Source organism: Pristis pectinata, chromosome 28 (genome assembly GCF_009764475.1).
Source record: "Pristis pectinata isolate sPriPec2 chromosome 28, sPriPec2.1.pri, whole genome shotgun sequence".
Taxonomy (NCBI): Eukaryota; Metazoa; Chordata; class Chondrichthyes; order Rhinopristiformes; family Pristidae; genus Pristis; species Pristis pectinata.
In genome coordinates, this window is record NC_067432.1 from 3080078 (window position 1) to 3097370 (window position 17293).

The 17293-nt window shown below is 42.4% G+C and overlaps 1 protein-coding gene across 1 annotated transcript in view; it reads right to left on the minus strand.

The window, feature by feature from the left end:
- Nucleotides 1–2: 2 nt before the first annotated feature.
- spg11 (SPG11 vesicle trafficking associated, spatacsin) overlaps nucleotides 3–17293 on the minus strand; it is a 119351-nt gene continuing 102060 nt past the window's right edge. Inside the window, exons 26-31 of the mRNA XM_052040618.1 lie at nucleotides 13822–13929; nucleotides 12453–12621; nucleotides 10784–10860; nucleotides 5682–5837; nucleotides 3767–3918; nucleotides 3–2765 (exon numbers count right to left, since the gene is read on the minus strand). Coding sequence (XP_051896578.1) covers nucleotides 2585–2765; nucleotides 3767–3918; nucleotides 5682–5837; nucleotides 10784–10860; nucleotides 12453–12621; nucleotides 13822–13929 — 843 coding nt within the window. The 3' untranslated portion in view covers nucleotides 3–2584. The remainder of the gene's footprint in view (nucleotides 2766–3766; nucleotides 3919–5681; nucleotides 5838–10783; nucleotides 10861–12452; nucleotides 12622–13821; nucleotides 13930–17293) is intronic.

Below are 17293 nucleotides of genomic sequence, written 5' to 3' on the forward strand. Positions count from 1 at the left end.
AGCTATATATTTGAAAAAAAATGGAGCCTTGCGGTGTCTATGACTCAGCATCTATATTGTGACCTGAGCTGACATACTATCACGTTTATTGTGATACTGTACAATTGCAGAGTCAGATTACTATTTTTAAAATTTCTCGAATTTTGCCAGCTTTTCCTCTCAGAAACTAAAACAGTCTAATTAGAGAACCTGATTTTCTGACATTATGCCTTTTTGGTTTCCGGGTCGGTCTGCCTTAAGAGAACATGCCCTCAGTGTTGTACGCTTTCTCTGAATTGGGTTAATGGGCAAGAGCCAGGTGACCTCCTTGTGATGCTCATTTTTATGGCCACACCTTTGGGGAAACTGAAAACTTCTTTTTCATTTACTCTCTCTGCTCTTCCCTCCATCATTTTAGAGCAGATGATCTTGTTATCAAGTTGCTGTTTGTGGGAGCTTTCCGTTTTCAGATTGGCTGCCGCATTTCCTGCATTAAGACAACAGTGACCACACAGTACTTCGTTGGCTGTAAAGCACCTTGGGACATCCTGAGTTGTGAGAGGTGCTGTATAAATCCAGCCCCTATTTTAGGGATAAATTATTCTGTGGTTAGGCCCATGGGGAGAGTTCAGCCATTGGTCTTGGTATTGTCATTTCATGAATGATTGTTGTGGGGCAGAATCTGGTCGCACTAACTACCACTTTACTGGCTTAGCTTGCTTGGGAGGATTGACTGCCTGGTTGACAGACTGGACTGATGCCACTTTTTTTTTAAACAGGATTATACTTTGAAGTCTCTGGCTTTAGGCAAGTCGGGGAAACTTACTGAGCCTTGAATGTTTCAATGCTGCCTATTTAACTGGTCCTATTAGAGACCTGGCATTTGGCTTTAAAGATTTTGTTGAAGGCATTGGGTGGAAGTTGACCCTTGTGAAGGGGTTTTGAATCAAAGATGCTCATGAAGGGGGAGTGAAAAATTACTCTTCAAGCCAGCGACTTGCACTAATGGAACTGAATGCAGAAACTTCAATGAAAATGCTGCAGTGGAAGTAGTGGCCTTTATTTTTACATGTCCCACTCTGTAGAGTTGTGGGATTAACTTTCTTGCACAGTTAAGGCACATGCTGCTTACTCGCTGTAACCCTGGCCAGTCCTTTGTAATGGGTTGGAAGTGCATATAAAGTGACATCAGTGCAGTAAATGTTCAGTTTATTCATTGTAACTGCACTTTACATAAATTTTACATTGATCATGAGGTGCTTTTGCAACCCAGTGTAATTTCTTAGTATGGGAAATTATGCGTTATTTTCAAAATCCCCATAGTGTTATTTTAATTAGTGATAGTGCATTTTGCAGTCTTGAACACAAACAGCTAATAGGAGTAGCTCTTATATTGACCACCTACCCTTCCCAAATTTATTTTACAAAACACAATTTCCTACTGTCTATTGAGCAGTACAACAGATGAGTAATTTATTTTTACATTAATCTCATCTGTTGCTGATTAGGTGGGAAGGTTCAACATGTAAACATAATTGGACACTTGCTATGCTTCGGGATAATAAATGAATATATCAACATTTTCTGCATTGTTTTTCGTGCCCTTTAGAAAATGTAAAACAAACCTGGTTGAGCTGTACAAGGGCTGCAGATGTACTTGTTGTGACATTTGTTCTCATTTTACCCATCTTTGGTTTCACTCCTGTGCAGATTGGAGTTGTGCCTTGACATATGGGGTTTTAACTGCAAATTATTTACCTCTAGGAGGGCAAGTGGTTATCCAAGGCACTCCCGTATATTGAAACATGGTTTCTTCAAGGCTTGATATCAAACTGCTAATGATGCCAGCAGGGTTACATGACCATTCAGCCACTCAAGTCTGTACCAGCTGTAGGTAGGTCAATCCCATTATGGTCCCCACCTCACTACTTCTTTCCTTGTAGTCTGGCAAATTATATGCCCTTTAACTGCTTAGGCACCACCCTTTAACAGGGACTTTTTTTTAATATACCAATTTTCACCACTGTGCTCTATCATGATGCATCACTTTAAATTGGTGCATCCTGAACATCCTTTTGGCAAATGGTTCAATCCCCATGAAATCATGCCTTGTGCCTGCCTTCATTATCCAGCCCTTAGCCTTGATGTGTATAGTTGAGGTGGTGCTAGTGTGTGAAGTTTGTATTACTGTCATGCAATTAATCTTAAGCCATGCATCATGGCCAAGTGCTGGAAGTTGGTAGTTATGACCATTTTCTAGGTGTCCTGTGATGCCCTAAGATGGTACAGACCAATGAACATGCAACAGAAAATGTTTGAAAACCTACAGCAATTTTATTCACTTTTTTGGTTTCAGCCACTGTATTTGGTACCAGTAGCATGTTCTGGTTTGGGCTTTAATAACATTCAAAGTCCAGCCTGTACTGCACTTTGCTCAACTGCTGTTTCCAAGTAGCAGCTTTACTTATTATACACTGGGTCCTTACTAAACATCCACCGACAAATAGTGGAATATTGGTCAATGCAAAAGCCAAACTTTTTTACAATCTGAACAGACTTTTTATATGTATTGAGCTTCAACATTGAAAATGTAGAGTACAAACAGCTAGCTGGCAATCCTATCTTTTAGGTAACATCCTGTCTGGGGTTCTTTAAGGAGCTTGTTTGCTATGTCTGTGAAATTGTGCTCGTAAGCCATTTTGTAAAACAGGTAAACATCCTCACAGTACTGCAGCAACCGCTTCAGGTTCTGACTCGCTCCGGCATCTCCTTTATATTGTTTAAATCTGGAAATATTAAAAAAAAAGTCACAATTTCCCAATCTTGCACAAGGAAATCCTTTATTTATTGCTTGGATTCTTTTTAAAGAGAGTTTTTCCACTGGATTTTAGTTTGGCTTCATCAACCTTATTCTTTTTAATCACTGTGATCTATGAATCAGTCAGTGTGATGTGAACTACAACTGAGAGGTTTGTAATATTCCTCCCCCCACCCTGTACAAAAAAAAATGCCTTTGAATGCACCAGCTAGGACTATGGGCCACATCTTTTTATTTATTCAATAATGGGATGTGGATGTCACCATCCATCCCTATTGCCCCTGAAATGAAAAAGTGATTGAGAACCATATTGATGGGTCTGAATTCACTGCGTAAAAAGACAGTAGATTTCCTTCCTTGAAGGACCTCAGTGAATCAGATGGATTTTTACAATACACCTCCTCCCCCGGTTATGACTGTTCCATACCTGCAGCTCTACAGCAGCCTGCAAATCCATCCGTCGGTCTCCCAGAGACTGGATCATATGTATAGGCGGTATGTAGGTCAGGCATTCGTAAGCTGGGGTGGATCTGTAATCTGCTTTTAGTTATTCCTACACCAGTAATCAAGAATGGTTCTCCTCCCACTTTACTACCCAGAAACTGCTGGTTATCCAGTGGGAATGGGCAGCAGTTGCTGGCTGTTAGCATGAAGTATTATTTTCAGGGAGTCAGGCAGAAGGAATCATGCCCCACAATAGATGATGTTCTTCACTTGCTCATCTAAAATCTTTAATTCCAGTCTATTTAAACAGTGAAAACACTCGTTTCCGAATCTTATTCTCTCTACTAGTTTTATCACCTGTAATATAATGGCAACTTCTTGTTTTATTTAGATTCCTTAGAACCAGTTATCAATGAGTAAATAAACACTTTTCTCACCCCTTACAAACCATTTGTGTATAATTTTCTTCGGTTTTGTCTCACGATTCTCCCTTCCCGACCCAATAACTTTAAGAATAATACTTACTTTGTAGAAATTTCTTCAAACAGGCTGTGCTGTAGCTGATGCTGTTGCTTAAGCTCCTCTAGATAGGCAAAATCACCACGGACAATCACATGCTGGTACAGAACCTCTGCCCAATCAGGTATGAAGTCGTACGCCTCTGCAACTATGGAAGCCTGGGGGGGGGGAAATGAGTTCTGCAGTTAAGGTACATGTTTTCATTGACCAAGAAACTTGTCAGATGTCTCTGGCTTACAGGTATCTTGCCTGTACTGTTAATAATCAGTTTATAAACTAGTTTAATGATCTAGTTGTAAGTAAAGATGTCTTCTCACAAGATAGCTTATGAATAGAATTCCAACATGTTCCTGCCAACAAGGCAAAGGGATCATTGTTAGTTCTAGGAATTCCGGCCCAGATTGTCTAAATATCTGGATGAGTGGAGCTAGAAACTCAGCATTATTCAGGGCCTTAAACATACATACTAGCCATTGTGTGTACTGACAAACTGCCCTGCAATTACTCACCATAGCTACTCTGATAGCAACCCCACCTTCTCCCACACCTATTATCTATTACCAAGGACAAAAGGGTTGTCAATTAATTGTGTATACCATCAGGAACACTGGCCTCCACAGTCATTTTCAGCCCTTGGGATTCCTCCCCAGCCCTCACTGGTTGTCTGACCCACATCTCAACTGGACATCTAGTGCTGTCCACAGCCTTGATAAGGCAAGTGACATCAACTACCTTAACCAAAGTGAAGCACAAAATACTGGATGTAATAGCTGAGCTGTCCCTCCACACCCTGTCATATGATTTAAGGAGGAGCACCTTGTGAGAAAATGTGTGGTGGAGACAGGGAAAGTAAGCTCCACATTTTAATGGTATTAGAGTTAAGGGGTTATAAAAATAAAATCAAAATAAAAAACAAACTGCAGCTGCTAGAAATCCAGAATAAAAACAAAGTGCTGGAAACACTCAGCGGGTCAGGCAGCATCTGTAGAGAGAAACAGTTAACGTTTCAGGTTGAAGACCATCAGAACGAGGAAATGTTAAGTTGATGTAGGGCCTTGTTGAAGTAGTGTAAGAAGCCACAGGCAGAGTGACAGTGGGATGGGGAACTAAAGGCTCTCCCCTGCAGACAACGCAGATGCTCTACAAAACAATCTGCATTTGGTTTCACCAGTGTAGAGGAGACCACATCACAAACACTGAATGTAGTACACTAGAGTAAAAAAAAGTGGATGTGATCACTGCTTCACCTGGAAGGACACACTATGGTCTCCAGATGGTGGGAAGGGACAAAGTAAAAGAGCAGTTTGTGAGGTTGTATGACGGGAGTGGTTGGTACAGATGGAAGACAGACCGGGGATGGTGGTGAAATCTCGTTGAAGCCAGCACAATTTGCAAAGGATGATCTGTTGCTTGCAGAGGCCTGTGGGGTGGAAGGTCAGGACCAGGGGAACTCTATCCTTGCTCCGTTCAGCAGAGGTAGTGGGAGCTGAGGTGCAGGAAATAGATGAGGTATAGTCAAGGACTGTGTCCACTATGGTAGAGGGGAAGCTAGGAAGAAGAAAGACACTTCAGGTGCACCTGTGTGGAAAGTTGTGTCATCTTAGCAGCTGCAACTGGGATGGAGGAACTGGGAAAACAGAATGGAGTCATTTGGACAGGTACATGGATAGGAAAAGTTTAGAGGGATGTGGGCTGAATACAGGCAAATGGGACTGGCTTTAGATGGGCATCTTGGACCAGTTGGGCCAAATGCCCTGTTCCTGTGCCGTATGACTCAGACTCTTGAGAGCTTGTGGGAAGTATGTGGACTTGCAATGGATATTTGTCACTAACCTATGCCCAGAGATCAGTCATACTCCCAACCTGAAATGAGCTCAACTGAATGGCACAACTAATCATGTATCCAAGCAATTCACAGTACCTGATAGAACCTTGGTAAGGAGAGGATACAAGTCATCAACTCGTTTCTCTGCAGATTAATTAACTGCACGTTCTGGTTGTTGTTTACGAAGTGGAGCTGGAGAGTCACCAGTTTGGCAAGTTTCACACATTGAGAGGCACGGCGGATACACGAGTTCTAGAAACAGCAAGGCAAGTATTTCAAAACAGAATGAAAACCAGTTACCTAAACATGACAACTTTCACCCCATTACCTAGGAGTTATAAACAAAGGGAAAAGCTTCTATTTGGGAAGATGCCATCACACTCAACAACCTGGAGCTGACGTACGTCAAGTTGTAGTACATGAAGATCATACCTAATAATTGTAGATAGCAACTATCAAGAGTTTTCATTTGAGTACTCCCCACTTTCCACTCAAATCCATGCTTCCCATGAATGGCTATTCTCGGCTGAATACAGGGACTAAATAATAACCTTTAATCAGCAATAGTTCTATATACTGAGAGTATAAAACGTCTCCGAATCTTGTTCTAGATTGAAGTACGACTGTCAAACCATATCACCTCTTGTAAGAAATGAATCACATAATTCCTCAATTTACAAACATTTGATTTACAGATTTTCACTTTAACAACACTGATTCTTTGGCATATGTCATTGATTTCTGAAGCTACTTTTTGTTATTCTGAATAATGCCTTACTCTCCACACATGGAATATATTGTATCAAAATGCCCACATTGCATTTCACCCTACCTTTTCAACTGAAGAAGTTCAGTTACTCCATCCCTTTAGTAAGACATGGAATGGCTGTACATGTAAAGGTCTTATGCCTCCTTGTCCCAGTGTCAACCATTTAGTTGTAAAATCCAATCAATCCCACCTCATGCACAGCTCCAGACCATTGGCTGCCTTCAGAACCAGACACACCTGACTGGTTAAGTAGGTCACCCCTGCTGTTACTCCATTAATACCTGCTGCAGTACTACACAACATGCAAATCTGGAAGATCAAATCCATTGAATCGGTCTCACTTGCTGAATGTTTTGAGTCCAGCACTGATTAGAAAGCAATCAGCTGTGAGCCATGTGTTTTCCCAATCACATTAATGCACAAGATGTGGATATTTTTAAGCACATGGACTAGCTATTTCCAGCCAATGATTACCACAAGGGTAATGTACAGAGAGAATTGCTACAGGATCTCCCAGTACTAATAGCCATAACTCCAGAGAAACTGGTATCAGGTTGTGACCACCACAGATCGTTCTATTAACTTGCCTTCAGTGATATGAGAGGATCTCTGACGTTTCATACCTTGAAAGTGGGAGAATGAAATTACAGCATAGAAAACCTACAGCACAATTCAGGCCCTTCAGCCCACAAAGCTGTGCCGAACATGTCCCTACAAATTGTCCAAGCAAATAAAATGGTTGCTATCAGAGATGTGCTGGGTATCTTTAGAGTGGGTTTCTACTAAAGGAAGAATGTCGTAGCAAAAGAGAGTACAGAAGAGGTTGTTGCCTGGAATGTCATTATAAAGAGAGATCGGACAGGCTGGGTTTATTCTCACTGGAATGTAGGAGGCTGAGGGGTGACCTTTTAGGGGTTTATAAAATATATTAGACAGTCTTTTTTCCTGGGCAGGGGAGTCTACAACCAGAGGGTACAGGTTTAAGGTGAGTTAAGAAATTTAAAGGAGATCTGAGGGGTAAGTTTTTCCACACAGAGGGCGATGGGTAAGCGGAACGAGCTGCTAGAGGAGGTGGTAGAGGTAGATACAATTACAACTTTTAAAAGGTATTGAACAGGTACTTAGATAGGAAAGGCGTAGAAGGATAATGGACCTAAGGCAGGGCAATGGGGTTAGCACAGATCGGCATGGACGAGGTGGGCTGGAAGGGCCTGTTTCTGTGCTGTACAATTCTGATCTCCACGGGATTAGACACAGAACACAGTGTTGTGAAACACTTTAATGCTTCCCCATGACCCTCAGCAATCTGCACTTTCACATGCCACAAAGCATTCAAGCAATGAGAACTTTTCTGGGCTTCTGCACTAGTACAGCAAATGCTATGATATCACTAGTGAACACAAACAGAATGATTTCTGATCAAGACAAGATGATCATTGGAGGATCAGGTGAAGACATGCTTAATCTACCAGACAGAATAAATGTGAAGTATTCAGAACAAGCAAATCCCTGTATTTTTTGACCAGGCCTCACTGTTCTCTCAGGTTGTGTGTAACGAACCCACCACAATGATTCTGGAAGAAAGCCAAGGAGCTATCCCCAGTGGCTGACCAATACTTAACCCTCAAGTAATCTATTTAGCAACAGTATTCAAGCTGTAAAGCACATTCATGTCCCGGGGCTGTGAAAGGTGCCACATAAATGGAAGCTTTTTATTTCTGTCCAGTGTCCCAGGCTCGTGGAGCTGCTGGCTGTACCAGCAAAGAGCTTGTTTGTAATTTAACTGAGGACGCTGATCAGAAAGATAAACAGTCTGCTAAACAGTGATAAAGGGACAACACAGTTGTGTACAATAAAGATTGAAAATTCATTCCACATAATAGTTCCAAATGTCAGGCATAATGTCATCTGCAGCTTCAAAGTGTTCTTACAGAAACAGGTTTATGGGATTATCAAGAATTATATGATTCACATTGCTTTGGAAATCCAGTGAATTAAATGTCATATAATTACTCTGACAGCTACAGATTTTCACTTTTGTTAGGTGACAATTCTGGGGACAGAAAGGCGGTTGGAATTAACAACATTTAACACTTCTTTCTGACTCTTTTTAGATTGTGTCTTACATAGTTTCTTTCATGAACAGTGCAATTCCTTTCACGGTAATTAACAAGCAGTGAAAGCTGGTGAGTGACCCAAAGCCTTTCTAGCATCTACTAGACACATCAAGACTGTGATGGATGCCTGGGTGAATGCAGTGCCAACAACGCTCCGCAAGTTTTAACGCCATTCCGGCTAAAGCATCTCACTCCATGCACTGCCCTAATCATTCCTTCCCTTCACCATCACCATCAACATCAACACACAGTGCCTGCACTGCAGTTATTTGCCCAGGCGACTCCGACTACATTTTCCAAACCTCAGACCACTACCACCAAGGGCAAGGGCTTCAGGTGCATGGACTGCCAACACCGGCAGGTTCCTCACCAAGTTGTGCTCCCTCCTGACTTGGAAATATACATCTGTTCCTTCATCATTACTGGGTCTAAATCCTGGCACTCTCTACCTAATAACTGTGTGGGAGGGGTTCAAGGAAGCTCACCACCACTTTCTCAAGGACATCGAGGCAACAAGCTTGCCAGTGATGCATGCACTCTGTAAAATAAATGTTAAGGCTCTTGTGATTTAACCTTCTAGGTGCACTGTATTAGTGCCTTACATTAGTGATGAAAACTTCTGGAAATCATGATCTTTGTTGCCTGCAGTCCCTGTGGTTGCTCATCTTACAGATACTTTCAATTTTCACATACGTGCCATTCTTAAAATCAGATTTTAATGACTCCACCAGTGAGCACTCTAGAATCGCCTCTCTAAACAGCTCCCCCTCCTTTTAATACTTTCATTAAATCTGATCCACTCTTTGGCGACCAGTTCTACTTTCTCTTCATTATATTTCTTTCAGTAACACACCTGGGGTTGGTTTAAAACTTCAACCTTGTGCATTAACACCCTTTTACAATGATCTCAAAGAAACAAAAAAAAACCCAACAAAATTATCAAGGAAATGAGTGAAGATTTGCCATAGGTTCCAATTTTATCAGGGTTGTTGAAAGTTGTGCTTCAAATGGGAGATGAACCCTCTGTCAAGCAGATAAGACCCAACACATCTGAGAACCGATCTACTTTAATTGAAGTTGTCATTGTTCTCCCTAAATACTTTTAGGTGATTGGAGAAAATTAAGTGTACAATTGACTAATAGGATTCATCATAAACCCAGCACTGAACAGCAAGGACTCTCAATGATGGGTACTACCATCACACTGAACGCAACCCACACAATCTTTTGACACAGGATCCATCCAATTGTGTGGCTCATTCACAGCTGAGTGAAGATGCAGTTTTCACGCTAAATATGTAATTTGGATGTAACATTCAAACTGTTTAGGTGAACACTTGAGGAATCTGCAGCTTTACGTTCTGGTCAATCTTTCCTCAACCAACACCAATTCTTTGGTGACAGAAGAGCCTGCAGATGGTGGAAGGTGGAAAACAAAACCGGAACTGAATAGGTCAAGCAACATCTGTGGAGACAAAAGGTTTTGGGTTGGGACCCTGCATCAGGACTGTGAGGGAAGAGGAAAGATTGGCTGTATATAGCAGTATGAGGCAGGGAGTGGGTGGGAGAGAGAAAGAGACTGGTAGGTGATGGATGGAACCAAATGGAGAGGGGCCAATGGGCCAGGTTGAACCAGGTGGGAAGAAGGGGATGTGAGAGGTGAACAAAGGGAGAAGTGTGTGTGAGAGAGAGAGAGAGAGAGAGAGAGAGAGCGAAAAACATCGGGGGTGTGCGTTACCTGAAATTGGAAAATTCAAGGTGTATACCATTGGGCTGTAAGCTGCCCAAAGGGAATATGAATTGTTGTTCTTCCAATTTGTGGTTGGCCTCTCCGTAGCAATGGAGAAGGCCAAGGGCAGACATGTTGGTGAGGGAGCGGGAAGGAGACAGACCCCAGCTGATTCCATGTATCTATCATCCCTCCCCATCTGGTTCCACCCATCACTGACCAGCCTTTGTCCACCCCTCCTACCACTATACACTGGCAATCTTTCCATTTCCCTCTCAGTCCCGACGCACAATCTCAACCCGATACATCGACTTGCACCTTTTGCCTCCACACATGCTGCTTGACCCACTAAGTTCTTCCAGCGTTCTGTTTCTTGTACCATTTCTTTGGTATTTGCTAGCAATACCGCTGAGTGTGCCCCGAGTTTTTGCACTCAACAAGCAATTCATGGTGCAGCTCTCTGACATTTTATCAACATAATGCGCCTATACAAGAAAACGTGTCTCACAACCTGTAATCACTGGGTAACACTTGAGAATGAATTGAAGCTGACAATTTGAGATCCAAATACTAAGACATTTACCTTTGAATAGCTCTCAGCAGCATCTTTGAGGAAGGACAGAATCTTCACCAAAGATTTCTTCAACTCAGGAGTTACCTCTGAGACACAAAAAGGACAGTGTGATAGTCACAGGTCACACACCCTGGACAATTTCAGAAATGTTAATATTTGCACAGAGGTTAATACTTGAAAAAACTCAGTGGATTACATAAAGAGGGTTCTGAAACTTAATTGGAAAATTTATTTTCAGCAATAGAATTAAGATTAAAGCAAATTATGCCAAAAACAAACCTCTGTAGACTCATTAATTGCTCTGCTGACCACATTTTCAACACAGCTGGAAATGTAATTCAGACTTATTTGTGACATTTTCCAAGTTTATACCATTACTGTAAAAATCAATTACCCCAAAACATATGGAATAAAATTATAACTGGATGGAGATAAACTCATAAGCCGCAATACTTGTAATCTGGGTTTCCCACAAGAAAAATCAACTCAATCCAATTGGAATCAGCCAGTCCAGGAGTAATGCCTAATTCCATTTACACATTTTTCTCATTATATTTTAAGATGGTTTAAGATTTAATTTTCCTGATCGGACTAGACCATGGAAGTACCCCAGGGTCTGACACTGTGAATTACTTATTTATACTTACTACAACGCAGGAGGAGGCCATTGGCCCGTGCCAGCTTCTAGGGTGAGCAATCTCCTCAGTACCAGACCCCTTTCCTTATTTCCCTGTAGCCCTTCAACATAGTCTCTCACTCACGCGCCCATTAATGCCCCTTAAGGAGAAATTTCCCTCAAGGAGACATTTACTGTTGTCAATTAACCTACCAGCAAATCTTTGGGATGTGGTAGGAAACCGGAGCATCTGGAGGAAACCCATGTGGTCATGTGGAGAACCTGCAAACTCCACATAGACAGCACCAGGGGTGAGAAACAAACCCAGGTCCCTGGAGCTACGAGACAACAGCACTAACTGCTGCACCGCCATACCCACTCTGTGCACTGACTGAGCTGGTTTTCAGATTTTGTTTATTGTCTTGGGTGCATAAGCACCAGCTGACACATTTTAAAAGTTTATTCATTTCAGAAGATACTTCATTTACCAGCAAGTTAATTTGTGAAGGCCAATTAAATAGTTCAGCTTCAGGGTCAGGGTTTCAACCCAAAGCATCGACAGTTCCTTTTCCCCCACAGATGCTGCTCGACCCGCTGAGTTCCTCCAGCAGTTTGTTTGTTGCTCCAGATTCCAGCATCTGCAGTCCCTTGTGTCTCCATAAAAATCCTTTTGTTTGGTGATAAATCTTTTTCCACTTCATTAATAAAACAGGACCACATTTCATTAATGTATCTAGGGATACCAGGATGTGAGTGTATTCAGATTGTGCTGGTTTGCGTGGAGGATTTTAGTTTTGGGATGGCACAGAACTTTCAGTGGAACATCAAGTTGTAATCAGTACAATTTCAAGTTAATTTTAGGATGAAATTTTGTACCCAAAGTAGAAATTCAATCCCTTCAAGTTTTCTGAAATATAAAGTGAGGCACCAAGTGCCCACCCAGCTAGTCCCAATGCAGGAAATTGGGACTAGCTGGGTGGCTGGTTGGCATGGACTCAATGGGCTGAAGGGCCTGTATCTGTGTGTATTGCTCTTTATGCACTTTCTCCACAAGGGACTCACCCCAAGGCTGTGATTCTATGATCTTCAGCTGCACCCGGGCTGCACTCTCGTGGTTTTCCCCAATTTCACGACACATGCTGAAGCAAAAGGCCACCATGTTGTGTTTCTCACTATCCCCGGGCAGGCAACGTTTGATGTAGTCCAGCAGAGCAGTCTTCAGATTTCCATTCTATATTTCAGCAATAAGAAACTTCCAAAAATCACTTTAAGGAAATTATCTGGAAGACTAGCAAAACTGAAGAATGGGAAGACGGGTTAATGGTCAGGAACCCCACACAATGAGCCCCTGATCTCCAGTGTGTCACCATTATATTGTACGTACTGAATGTGGCTGGGACTGGAGGATTTGAGTTATAAGGAGAGGTTGGACAGGCTGTGACTGTTTTCCCTGCAGCGAAGGAGGCTGAGGGGTGACTTTATAGAGGTTTATAAAATCACGAGGGGTACAGATAGGGTAAATAGTCTTAGGGTAGGAAAGTTAAACTAGAGGACATATATTTGAGATGAAAGGGGAAAGATTTAAAGGGACATGAAGGACAACTTTTTCCGCACAGAGGGTGGTGGGTATGTGAAATGAACTAGAGGCAGGTGCAACTGCAAGGTTTAAGAGACATTTAGACAGGTACTTGGATAAGAAAGATTTAGAAGGATATGGGCCAAATGCAGTCAATGGAACTAGCTCAGGTTGGCACCTTGGTTGGCACGATTGAGTTGGGCCAAAGGGCCTGTTTCTGTGCTCTACAACTCTATGATTCTATGAGGTGCCCAGTGGTGTTGGTGCCTGGATTCACATCCCAGAGACAAAGATAAAAGAACACTACAGAAAAATGGAAATGAATTCAGTAAATGTGGTAGTTTGACGCCGGCACTGGCTCACAACTGGTTCACCGATGTATATAAGAAGCAGCTGCCACCCCTTCCCACATCTCACTACATTTCACCAGTCCCATACTTTACAGTTGACCCACTGACCTGAAGAAAATGAGGGATGAGGCAAAAAGAAAGAGGCTCTGTCAATGTCATCCACAGTCCCAGGACAAGTATCTTTTAAGAAAAGTTTTAACGGTATTCCTGATTACGAGCCCCATCATCTTTCTCCTGCTACTAAACAGGCAAACAGAACGCTGCTTCATATTTCATGAGGGAGGACATCTCTGGTGTTCTAACACTAATCCTTCATTATCGCACTCAGCAAATACTCTCTACAACCGGTTTGTTTAAACAGAAGAAATTCACACAAAATACCAACAATTTACAAAAGATTCTGGTAATAATTTCATTGTTCCATCCTCTCCTGTGATCAGATGGAAAGTAAGGACAGGTGAAGCAGGTTTAAATCACTTGCCCAGCCTGTTACCACTCCACTTACCGACACAACGTTTTTCCTCAACAGCATCTCAAACCTATGATTCTCATGGAGCAGGTCGAATATATAGGTCATATCATTGTATCGTCCGATGCCAGTGACTAGTCGTACCTACAGAGAGATAAGATTCTCTGGTTCATTCTCTATACAGTGCTTCCTTGGTACTTTATCTTAATTAAAATTTGCAAAGGCTGGAAAGAAAGTGGATTCAGTGGTGTGATTATATACAAAGTCACAGGCAGGCAGTATTCTCTTATCAAGGGGATATTTACTTATCTTTAGGAATTCCAGTTCTAATAAAACAACATTTCACAGGCACACTTTTCCCAAATTCCAATGAAAGATCACAAGCTAAACATGAACTGTTTCTTCACAGATGCTGCCTGACTGGCTGGCTACTTCCAGCATTTTCTGTTTTTATTTGAAATATTTGTGCATTAAGTTGAGCTGCTGTGACTGTGAAGTAATTACAAGCAGCAAGCCCACACCTTCTTAAATGGTTAAATAAGTCAAATTCATCTTTAACCTGATCAGACTGCTGGAACTGTTATTGTTTCAGATTTCCAGCATCTGCAGTGAAAGTAATTTTCAAATTCATTTACATTTGCAGTAAGATTTGGTCAGTCTGTGCTCAAGGATTAATTCCAACTTCCAGCAACTCTGAAATGTATGCAAACCTGGCAAACTGAGTAAGGAGCTAAGTCCATTATCTGGAATGGTTAACATTGGCAGAAAACAGTTAATAACTGAACATTAGCATTTGTGATGCAAAAGGTTTCTCTTTGCATGAAGACACACATCTCACAGAGTAGGATAGCATGCTAGTGACAATACTGGACCAACAGCTAGCAGTCTGGACCATTGACCCAGAGACATGAATATGAATTCCACCAGGACAGCTCATTAAATTATTCTGGAGATTAAAGGCCAATTTTAATAACTGTCACCTTGGAACCACTAGATAGTTGTTTTAACCCATTTGGTTCACTAATGCCTATTTGGGAAAGAGATCTAATGTCTTTACCCAAGCTGGCCCCCATGTCTCTCCAGACTGAGAGTCTGGAGTCTCCTCGTCCTAAAATGGCAATACAAGATGAACAATACATGCTGGTATTGCCAGTGAAGTGGACATTCTGTGAATTAATTAATAATTTAGAACATTACAGCACAGTACAGGCCCTTCGGCCCACGATGTTGTGCCGACATTTTATCCTGCTCTAATATCTATCCAACCCTTCCCTCCCACATAGCCCTCCATTTCTCTATCATTCATGTGTATAATTAAGAGTCTCCCAAATGTCCGTAATGTATCTGGCCCCACAACCTCTGCTGGCAGTTCGCCGCACACACCCACCACCCTCCGTGCAAAAAACTTCTACACAGAAAACCTCTCACATAGAAAACCTACAGCACAATTCAGGCCCTTCAGCCCACAAAGCTGTGCCGAACTTGTCCCTACCTTAGAAATTACTAGGCTTACCCATAGCCCTCTACTTTTCTAAGCTCCATGTACCTATCCAAAAGTCTCTTAAGAGACCCTATCGTATCCGCCTCCACCACCATTGCCGGCAGCCCATTCCACACACTCACCACTCTCTGAGTAAAAAAAAACTTACCCCTGACATCTCCTCTATACCTACTTCCCAGCACCTCAAACCTGTGTCCTCTTGTGGCAACCATTTCAGCCCTGGGGAAAAGCCTCTGACTATCCACACGATCAATGCCTCTCATCATTTTATATACCTCTATCAGGTCCCCCCATCATCCTCTGTCGCTCCAAGGAGAAAAGGCCGAGTTCACTCAACCTGTTTTCATAAGGCATGCTCCGCATTCCAGGCAGCATCCTTGAAAATCTCCTCTGCACCCTTTCTATGGCTTCCACATCCTTCCTGTAGTGAGGTGACCAGAACTGAGCACAGTACTCCAAGTGGGGTCTGACCAGGGACCTATATAGCTGCAACATTACCTCTCGGCTCCTAAATTCAGTTCCCTGATTGATGAAGGACAATACACCGTATGCCTTCTTAGCTACAGAGTCAACCTGTGCAGCTGCTTTTGAGCGTCCTATGGACTCGGAACCCAAGATCCCTCCGATTCTCCACACTGCCAAGGGTTTTACCATTAATATATATTCTGCCATCATATTTGACCTACCAAAATGAACCACTTCACACTTATCTGGGTTGAACATCTGCCACTTCTCAGCCCAGTTTTGCATCCTATCTATGTCCCGCTGTAACCTCTGACAGCCCTCCACACCATCCACAACACCCCCACCATCCACAACCTTACTAACCCATCCCTCCACTTCCTCATCCAGGTTGTTTATAAAAATCACACGGAGTAAGGGTCCCAGAACAGATCCCTGAGGTACACCACTAGTCACCGACCTCCATGCAGAATATGACCCATCAACAACCACCCTCTGCCTTCTGTGGGCTAGCCAGTTCCGAATCCACACAGCCAAATTTCCCTGGATCCCATGCCTCCTGACTTTCTGAATGACCCTTCCATGAGGAACCTTATCAAATGCCTTATCAAAATTTAAAAAATGTCCTTGACTTCACTTGTGAAGTCAGCCTCCTTCCTGACTATTCTCTCTTCAGTCACATACCAAGTTAGTGAAAATTTAAAAATAGATTTGTGAGGGAAAATTAATTCCTTGTGGACTGATTTCACTTGCAATGCTTTTTAAACATTGCCGTTCCTGCATGTTAGAGATTGAGCCATATCGTATTCACAACCTTTCAATGGGATTCACAAGAATGTGGTGGCATTCTAATGTGCAGCAGTATGCCATTGGTCAGGGGTAAGTATTGGCGGAGCACAAAGCCCAAGGGTCAGTTTATAGGAATCTCTGTTTAATTATATGAACAGCTTATTTCTGTGAGCATGAAGTCATGATGGAGAAAGTCCTCTTTACAATTTGAGATTCAGTTTTGACATAAAAATGGGAGGCTGTTCACTCCCTTGAGCCTGAACACAGCTCAATATCATGGAACTCCATGTACCTGCTGGTTTCCCATATCCCTTAATACCTTTGGATCTAAAATTCACTCCTGCCATCTGTAGGAGACAGTTCTAGTTTCCACCAGCCTGTGTGTGTGATGTTTTCTAATGTTCTGAGGATTCAGGCTCCAGTTTTTCAGCCAAAGTCCCCAAGTCTAAACTCTGCAACCGACAGAAATAGAGACCCTCTTCCCCTCAAACTTTCCCTTGCAAAATTTTTTGATGAAATTACCCCCTGAACAGTATGTTAGGAGCTGGATTTAGAAATTTAGAAAACACACATTTCCAAGGTTCGTGACTTGAATGCAGCTCCTCAGCCCTTCACCAGATGGCCAGCACTCCCCTCCGTTCTGCTCAGTGCTGACAGCTGAGAGTTTAAAGTCTTGGCAATGGCTCCAACCAGGACCTCCAACCTCACAACCAATAACCTCGGGAAGCAAGAAAGTTACCAAATGAACTAAGATGA